The 10019-nt window shown below is 43.3% G+C and overlaps 1 protein-coding gene across 1 annotated transcript; it reads right to left on the bottom strand.

The window, feature by feature from the left end:
• Positions 1–4752: 4752 nt before the first annotated feature.
• SMCO3 (single-pass membrane protein with coiled-coil domains 3) lies at positions 4753–8477 on the bottom strand. Its single transcript, XM_009677602.2, has 2 exons — positions 7932–8477; positions 4753–5524 (listed from the first exon to the last, which is right to left on the bottom strand). Exon 2 carries the CDS (start codon positions 5505–5507, stop codon positions 4830–4832), a length of 678 nt encoding a protein of 225 aa, XP_009675897.1. The 5' UTR covers positions 5508–5524; positions 7932–8477; the 3' UTR covers positions 4753–4829.
• Positions 8478–10019: the final 1542 nt, after the last annotated feature.

The following is a 10019-nucleotide window of genomic DNA, read 5'->3' as shown; positions in this document are numbered from 1 at the left end:
AAATAGGCATGTTTCAATCTGTTTCAGTTTTTCCCTTGGTAAGCTCGTATGCTAGAAGGAAATGGCCATAAAAGAGGTAGAGTAGCATCTTCAGCAGTTCAGTGAATATTTCCCAGTCTTAGGAAGGAGAAGAACGTCAATTCTGTAAGACAAAATGTAAACCTCTGGGGGGAACTCTGGTACAGTCAGCTCCTTATAATTTCTCCGCCAATATTGCCAGTGCCGGAAATAATCCAGGTGTTACAGACATGGTGAATGGGATCTTCCAACTCTAAACAGGGCATTCCCCCCAGTGCTTGCTTGGGGAGATCCTACAAAATGTTGCCCTTTCCTGGAACAAAGTAGGATTGCAGGTCATGGGAGAAGCCTTTGTTTGTAGGGAATAGAAGCAAAGCCCAAAGGAGTTTGTGGTAATTCCAGATGTACTCAGGAAGCGGGGTTAGTGATCAGTGCATCTGCAGTAGGATGTTACATGGGTTTGTTTTTGTATTCGGCCTGAAGTGAACACTGCTCCACTGTGAGCGTTTATGCATGGCACGCCTCTTAGACTCATGTGACAACTCCTGCTTCAGGGGATGCTGGATCAAAAAAGTGGCTGAATGATATTCACCAGGTAACATGGGCTGTACGAAGAGATTAGGAGAGCTAGTTTCCCACCAGCAGAGAGCACAGGAGCTACTCTCCTTGCTTGCCTTTTCCTGCAGCCCCACCATGAAAGCCCCTAAAGCAAACTGGTGATCAGCTTTGCAGAAGCTGATGGACACTCTGCGGTAACTGTTTTCACTGCACAAAGTGTCTCTCCTCAAAAAGTCCCCAGATACAAGCACGCATGAAGGACCAGGATAAAAAAATACATGGAACATCTCCTTGGCTAATAGTTGTATCAGTGTGAATAAGAAGGGGGGAAGCAGCATAGTGTGAGTGCAGGCTAAAAGAATTAACACCCCAGGGGAGGGAGAGTCAGAAGGACGTTTTTCTGCACAGAGATGCACCTAGGAGCTAGTTGGGGAGGCTTGCACAGATGGTCTGATCTCTCAGTATGGGTGATGGATCCCCTGGTTGGGGTGGACGGGCAGTGTTACACCACAGTGTTAGGGCTTTTCAAATGATGAAGACTTGGTTGACAAACTTGGAACATTACTAAGAATCACTGCAGGGTGGATAAAAGCAAGACTATGAACTAAGCATCATGTTGACACCAATATTAGTCACAAACTATACAATACCTAAGGTAGCAGATGGCCAGTCCAGCAGCATCTACAGAGCCAGGGTTCTGAGAGCTCCCAGTGCCCGGGAAGTCCTGCTCACCATGTACGTAACACCTTTTGGGCAGGTTCTTTTGTATTGTTCTTGTTACTGCGTAGAATTAGCTGCAGGGCAGATTTTGATTGCAGCAATCCACTGTTTCTACACAGGTGTGAAAACAGTTTACACTGCTTTGGGCTGCTTTGTGGTTCCTTTTCTTCTTTGAGCTTGTTCTTATTTAAAAACTATGATATACAGTTTTAATTTTTAATCCTCTGTTCACAACAAATGACTGAGCAGAGGGAGAGCGCTTGAGGGGCTGTGATGGGAACCTTATGGCCATGCACGTCAAATCTTTGTCCGGTACATGAAAGGAGTGCGATATCATTAGAGAGGGAGGTACCAATGCTTTGCAAATTGCCTATTCCTCATGGGCTGGGCCTGTTGTCATGACAGTACTGGGCTGAGGGGTGGGGGGGGGAATGTGTTAGTGCAGCAGCCCTAACTTAGATTTCTCCCAGCGGTCTTTGCTGACTTGGAGCTCAGCAGGAGCTAGATTACAAAGGATGTCAAGCACAGGCATCTCCAAGCACCTCAAGTGACGAGCTGGGTTCAGGGCAGCTCCATGTCAAAAGCCACAAAAGTTGCACATGGGCAGTGTAGTGCCCTACTCACAAGTACTCAGTTGTTGGAGATAAATTTCTGGACCTGATATATCCACACCAAACACATACTTGGTCATGTATATAGATGTCCTGTAAGAAATGCTGCCAAACAGCTACTAGAGGAGAAATATGGTCCAGCCCGTGTAATTCCCATGCAACCTGTGTCCACATTACAATAGCCCTCTCAGATTTCACTTGGCATGAATGTACTTTTGTCACTCCAAGAGGTAGCACCAGCAGGTCTAGAGTAGAGGCATGAGCAGTTTGGCCCCAAACTGGCTATGGCATCTGGCAAGAGAGAGCAGATAATCATTTCCTATTTTGAGGGGCAGTATTTCAGTTACCTATCAGACACAGAGCAAGCTAGGCTGTTTCTGCTCTGCTGGACGCTCTGCCTTGCATTTAGCCAGTTGAATGCATGCTGCACTGAGTTCAAGAACCAATAACTAATGACAAGGAATACATAACTGTCAGTAATACAGGCAAATCCCAGACAATTTCTTATTCCTGGAGTTGAGGGAAAGAGTTTGGGAAGGTTCCAGGCTGATCTGCAGGTTTCTTACCTCGAAACAGCCTTGTCTGGCTGTAGCCTCTGTGAGGTCACGACCCTGTCCTAGCTCATAGAGATGCTGGCCAGGCCTCTGTGAGGTCATGGCCTCCTGCTCTATAAGCAGGAGCCTGCGGGCTGCCAACGTCCTCAGCATCTTTAACATCTTGTGGACATGAGGACACCTTCCACATCTGCTTTCTCAAGGAACCCCTCTTTCCGTTGAGCCCACCAGCAACAAGGATCTCCCAGGAGGTGGATGGCAACTGTATATCTTTACGTACTTTGTTGCGTATGCCCATCGCCCGACATGGCTTAGAATTTGCTTTAAAGAAAATGTGGACAAACTGCCTGAGAAATATGATAGATGTCCCTTTGTTCGACTCCAATATTCTCCTACAACAGTGATTGGCAGCTTCACAAAGGTATGTACTGAGCTGGCGTTTCTTCTTCCTAAATTAGAATGTACAGATGCCCATCGAAAAAGAGCACAAGCTGGGACTTCCTGGTTCTCCAAAACCCAAAATGTTACTGATCTGCTGATTGGCAGTGTCTTGCCTCTGAGCAAGTGATAACCCCCTGTTTCTACTGAGTGCCACACTTACAAGGAGCTAGGAAAAGCTGTATCTGAGAGAAACAAGAGGCTTCAGGTCACCATGTCACCGGAATACCTTGTGCCTAGGCAGGGCAGCGCTTTTTGCCTCTCCAGACCCACCTCACCCAGGCTGCGGCTTGTGTTTGCCCCACTTGTCAGGCCAGCAGTGCCATCGCTGGCACTCACCCAAGCTCCCGAGCCAGGGCTTCTTCCCTGATGGCTGCCAGAGCTGCTTACCAGCCATGGGCTGCAAATGAGAATAAAAGCAAAGAGGGGCCTGAAGAAATGATTAAAAGTGGGAAAAATGGGGGGAAAAAATGAAAGGGTTAAGAAGAGAATGAACAGCTTTTCTGTTATAACTCACCTATCTGTTTACTTTCATAGGCACAATCTAGTTATTATCATCATCATTTAATATTGCTAATACTGCTAATATTAATAAACATGTGTGAATTTGAATATGCTTTTAGTGTGGGGGAGGCTGGTACTAAAACTGTACCTATGCACAGGCCTACTATAATAACCTGTCCTGGGTAGGAATAGTAATTTTTAAATTGCATCTTTAATGAAGATTTTAATATTTTTTCTTTGTAAGTACACCATATGATTTGGCTTCAGATTGATGTCTGAGACAGAACAAAAAAAGTAGAACAAGTACAGGTAGGAGAGCTCTTACAATGTTTAGATGAATTTTTTTTATTAATTTTTAAATTAACTTTTTTCTTCAAAGAACAAAGCAAAAAAGCAAACCACAGTAAATCAGAGAAAGAGACTACAAATCATGTTCTTGCTTCTAGCTTTTTGTTTTTAAAATCAACTGCATAAGGACTTTTGCTAACATGTTGTGAAATGCAGGATTTGAGTATGCTCTTGGCACAAGGTGGCTTGTGAAGCACTTGAAAATAAATTCAACAGCATGTCTGTGATCTAGAGCTATGATCCTGCAAATACTTGCACACGTGTATAATCCCATTTCAACTAACAGCATAGCAAACGTGCCCAGAACTAAGTACCTGTGGGTTGGCAGGAGCAGGGCGTTACTGAGCATAAGAGATTATACACAGACAGCTGGAACCTAGCTCACTGGAGCTGATTTCTCTCAGTTGTGGGGCAGGGTCGTGTTTGTTTGTCTGCAGGCACATGATTTTCCTGCCTGCTAATCTACTAAGATTAGAATTTATTTAAAGAAGATCTCTGGCAGACCCCTTGGGACAAGAATAGGACAGGAAATAGCAGTTAAATATGCTTCAGCAAATCCTTAAGAGCACTTCTGTGAAAGGGGAATTCAGCATATCAGAATTAGTGCTAATCCACACTAAGCAAGTTTAGCCAGTACAGCTGTTCCCAATGAACCCTCCAGATGATGATGTGGGTTTGTTTGTTGAAATCGTTTTCTCCCATCATGATGTCACCTTTGCTGTAGAAACACAATAAGAAGAAGATTGTGCTTTCTAGCCACTACTGCTCCAGCAGTGAAATTATTGTCATTAGTACTAGTTATGTTTCAGGGTTGTTAACTACAATGCCTTCCAGAAAACTGCTGAACAAAAAAGCTGGCAAGTATTTGAACTATTGCCTTGCAGAAGTACCCTTAAGCCAATTCCTTATTGATATATTTATGTTCTAGTTCCCTTGTCTGTCACATCTCTTGTTCTGTTGCCACTAGAAAGGAAAAAATACCTCTACAGTGGGGGAAAAAAAATCATTTTACCATAATGAATCAAAAAAGTTTAGCAGACGCAGCTGCTGCAGTCGCTGTCATGGCAGGAGCGAGCATTCATTGAGCCTGATGTCTCACTAGGGAAGTCACTTCATGGATGGCACACTGGTATTTTTCTGAGGCTGCTTTAAACTGGGCCAGGTGTTCCTCATAGCTTCTCACAGCTGCCAGAAGCTGATTCCTCTCCACAGCTCCCAGAATGGCGTGGAGGATCATTTCAATGCCAAGTCCGAGAATGGCAATGCTGATTCCCCCAAGAACAGATGCCCCAATCTGTGCAAGGAGACTGACGAGTTTGCTAACGGTGAGAGTTATAAGATTGGAGCCAATTAGTTTGATAGCTACCATTCCAGCGGTCGAAGTCGCTTCTCCAAGAACAACAGAAAAGACTCTGTGGGCTATTGCAATTTTCTCCAGCTCAGGCTCTTTGATATCATACAGCTTCTGGTACAGCACAGGCTCTAGCTTTTCCTTCATGTCAGAATCAATCTTTTGTACTTGACGCTGAATCTCACCCATTGCTTCAATGATAATGTCACAGTTTTCCTTGACGGTACTGCTCTCTCTCATCTTAATATGGGGGATTGTACACCCCAGGTGTTCATTCAGCACTCCAGCCAGCTCATTTGTTGCACGGAAATTTGTGGACATGCAATCAAGCAGTTCCTGATGCAGATGGATCAATTCTTGCCGTCTCTTGGGGTTATCTGGGTAAAGGAGGTCACTCAGTGCCATTCTTCAGAAATAAGCTACTTCAAGGGAAGAAAGAAAACTTTATCCTGTTTAACACCCAGAACTCTAGCCCTTAAAGAGAAATGAAAGGTACTCCTTTGTCTCTGCCTCACTGATTCTTTTCTTTCAGCAAATCAAATCCCAAGGTATAGCTTGTAAGTCTAGAAATCTTAATCATGCTTTGGGGTCTTTCCAATGCATGTATTGTATCGCTTCAGACCTGAAAGTCACACCTGCTGCATGTTGCAGTGTTGAAATACATTTGAACTTGACTTACTGAAGCCAAATGATTGGAAGGGGACATTATGAAACTTGGGCATATTCAGATCAACAAAAACAACCAACAAATATGTAATTAGCAGGTTGGTAAAACAAATGTGTCATTCTTCACCTAGGAGAGGTAGAAACTGAACTGCTTCATTAAGAAATGAACTCATCTTATCTGCAAAATCTAAAATAACGTGAGGAAGTGAAATGCTTGTTCTACACACACTTTTGTATCAGCCTATTTTCTTCAATTAATGGCATCTGATTTTTACACTACTGCAATGGCTTGTGGAGTGGACACAGCCTGTATCAGCATAAGGGTGTTTTACGCACTGTACTGTATCTCTTCTCACATTCAAGAGAGAGTGTTATCATATAAGCACTTCTATACTAATAAACTCATACTTGGAAATTCATACAGAATAGTGAAAGCTTCTTAGATAAATCCATCCTAACCTATATCACCTTGCACACATCTCCCGCTGTGTTTTCTTCCCCAATATTTAGCCCCTATTTTCCTTGTTATTGTTGATTTCTTCAGTGCTCCCATTCACCGCTGTTTATAATGCTATAGATAATTCCCCGCTGATTTTTACTCGCAGCTGTCAAACAACTATAGACAACTCCCTCGATGCTGAATGTGCTGTGTAATCACAGTGAGGTGCACCTGTTGCAGTAGGATGTGTGTGATAACAGACTACCTTAGAGCAGCGCACACAGGCTTGCAGGGAGCACCCCACCTGTGCAGCTTGGCTCCTCCTGTACCCAGGTTGTCCTATTTAGATCTAACATCAGCAGGTGCTCACCAAGATCCGAGGACATGGCCGGGCAGAGCCTGGCCCTCTCCTATCACTGTACAGATCAGAGCACAAAATTTAAATTCTTTTTTCTTCCTCTAAACTCTCGTGTCCAATCCTTATGGTCACTGTTCTTGTCTGAGCTGTCTCTGGTTTGACAATAAGAAGGCATATTTAATGTATTTTCAGCATCACTCGCGTGTCAACATACAGGGTCCAAAGTGGCAGTTACCAAGGGTTATGGGGTTATTCCTCATTACTAAGCTTCTGTAATTAACTCTGTGCCACTTCCTTTTAACCCATCACCAACTGCAACGGAAAAATGCTTTAGCATGATTTTGAGTTAAATGAACTCTGCAACTGGGATGAATTGTGAATGACTAGAACGTGTGATTTCTTTGTTAGTAACTTTTGCATTCTCAGCCCTCTTATTGCAAATCTGGGCCACTTTTATGCATTAGTTCGCATTTTTCCAAGATAAACCTCTTCTTGTTGCTGATGCCTACATTCTGGTGTTATAACTACAAATTGTTATGAGTAGGAGAATAGCTAATTTTTTCTTCTGTAACAACCCCTTTCTGTTATTTTGGTCTTTTTAGTTCTTGCACAATCTATTAAATCCAAATCATCTGACACTGATCCGGCCATATTTCACTAAATGCACCCCTCCCCGACAATCACTGTAGAAAAACAATGATCTCAGCAGTCTCCTAGCCAGCTTTTAGTCCCAGTATTGAAATACAAGCCATTCTGAAGGGATTTTTTTTCCATAATATTTTGCTCAGACCAGTACATTGAATTAGGAATGCACTTCTTCCAGTCACTTACCTTGTAGCTCTGTCAAGAAAATAAACTCTTTACCTCATCTTTCTTCAGGCTGGAGGGAACAAAGTTCATCTACAGTAAAAGTTTCTGATTTTCAGGAAACATAAAGCCCTGTGAATGCACGGTATGATTTCATATCAATTCTGCCTCAGGGATATTGCTGATCTTTTCCACTCCAGTGATGTTTTGTTAAAAAGTCATTTGTTTACCCTTACTTGTAGAAACTATGAGAAGACAAATTGTTCTAAGAACAGCACTTCATTGAACATCTTACCTACTAGAAAGATATGGAGGAGTTTTCTAGCATCTATTCTTTATCCATTACAAGGATTATTTTAGGTTCCCATCGCCACTCTTGACTGTATGTCCCTTAAAGCTAAAGTTACCTCTCACTCTTCACATTAGCACTTTTGCTAGTTGTTACATTTGCTTTTTAGAGTTAGGCTGACTACATATATTTCTGCATTTCTGCCTATTTCTTCAGTTCCAAGGAGATATTCTCCAGGGAGTTTTCCAGTTAAACATTTAGACTGCCTACCTGATTTTGACTGAGCGCTTCTGCAATCAGCTGAACATGTGCAGGACAATGCTATTCATCCTCTTTCCCCTGGATAGCTCTGGTGGTTTCCAGCAGCATGTGATGAGTTAGGGATTCAGAGCCTGGGGCTTCATCTGGGTCCTGTTGCCTGCCTACTCTCAGTTATTCCTATTGGACTATGTTTACCCAGATTCATCTCATTATCTTCCTCCTTTCTCCTTCCCTCCAATTATAACACATTTCAGTTTATTTCAGGCTAGTTCACAATTGTTAGGTCCTCCAGGCCTGCGTCCAAAGGTCTTCTATTCCTGGAGAGAATAATTACAGCATGAATCCATCTGTGTATGACAAAGGTGCCATCGTAAGCATCTATAACCATGGCTGAAAGGGGGTGGTACTACTTGCTGTTGTCAGAACATTTAACATGTAGGGCAGCACTTTTCATTCATCCAGGTACAGGATTAGGTTTCATGCTGGGAGCAGGTTTCATACTATTTATAAATATACACAATAAATGCTAATGTTTTCAGCTGTTGCTTGAAATGATGAATTGCTGCCATGACTCTTTGTGTACACCTATGAATTATGGAAGAAAAGTTGAACAGTTCAACACAGAAAAATAAATACCAGAAACCAGGAAGTCAGTGGTAGAGGCTTTGTTTGTCCTAGCAGAAGAGCTTGTACTTCTGCGTTCATCCAAGTTAGACACCTTCTATGCACTGAGCTTTAGAAAGGCAGACCTGCCGCCCACCAGGACCCAGTCATCAGTGTTGCCTCCTCATATCAGAATGGTTGAGTTCTCACATGGAAGTGGAAGACCAGTTCTTCTATCAAGCATAAAATGAGTCATCTGTAATTGTCAGCTTGTTTTCCCCTGAAAGCTGAGCTATTTTGTTTAGTCCAGAGCTAGAGTATGAAACTCTCCTTGATTTCAGAGCTGCAGGCATGAGAGCATGAGCTAAGAGAGAACACTAATGATTCAACTATTACTTTTCTGCAATGGTCAATTAGCTGTTCCCAGCTCTTTCCCAGCTGCGACTCCTTTTACTGAGAATGTCATGTAGCCCTGAAATGCTTCCTCAAATATTGAGCTGGATTGAATTCATCAGCCTAGCAACGGCCTCTTTGTCACACTCTATAGCCCTGGTAGCTGATTTCAGGTCCTCAAGGCTTGTGGTGGATGTTCTCTTCTGCAGTCCCTTACTCTATTTTATGGAGCATTATTCAAAATGATTTAAACAGTAAACTAGCAGTTTTGTTCCAGTTTTGCTCCAGTTCTTTAAGCAAGACAATAGCTGTTGTTTCAGACCTTTTGCATTTAGGGGAAGGACTTCTTCTGATGTGTCTTGTCACCCTTCTTTGCTGCAATGTCCCAGGTCCTCTCCTCTGATGCAGTAAGGGGAGGAAGTGATATGGAGCCCCAGAGCCAGCTCTGGCTTAACAACAGTGGAGGCTAAAATCAATTTTGCCACTTCATGCAATTTCAGACTACTTCTACCATGGGAAAGGCAAGGAGGGAGAAGTAGGGGGTAGAGCTGAACACTGAGAGAAAAGCCTTGAAGTGTATGAAGTGGGATGGGGAATTGTGACTGCTTGGATACCTCTAACTGCACAACTAACTGCAGCAGTAGCTGATGAAACATGGCTGCTGGTTGTGGCATCTGCAGCCAGCCTGGCTTTCCAGGGCAGGCCTCTGGCACAGGCAAAGGTGACGCCAGGAGCAGTGCTGTTTTGTTCCCCTCAGCAGCGTGCTGCCGTAGGACTCTGTCTGCAGTTGGCCTTGAGAGAATGCCTGGTAGTCAAAAGAGCAGCAAGGTGAGAGACTAGGCAAGGAAACTGTTATATGCTTCCACCTACCAAGGGATGTTGGGCTATTGTATCTAGGTAGCAGGAGTGCAGCATCTAGCTACTTTATGTGTTGACAGATGTGGGTCATTTCAAAGGAAATGGTATCCTGACAGCACATTGCATTATTAAACCTGTAATTGTTTTGTCTCTTGACAGCAGGTGACGCATTTGACAGATTGACCTTGCTCTGTCAATTCCTCCCCTCCCCTCCCCCCCAGAACACAAGTTTAATTCTGTGCA

The sequence above is a fragment of the Struthio camelus genome, chromosome 1 (assembly GCF_040807025.1).
Source record: "Struthio camelus isolate bStrCam1 chromosome 1, bStrCam1.hap1, whole genome shotgun sequence".
NCBI classification, from domain to species: domain Eukaryota; kingdom Metazoa; phylum Chordata; class Aves; order Struthioniformes; family Struthionidae; genus Struthio; species Struthio camelus.
The sequence above is the reverse complement of the archived record's forward strand: the minus strand, read 5'-3'. Positions and strand labels throughout refer to the sequence as shown.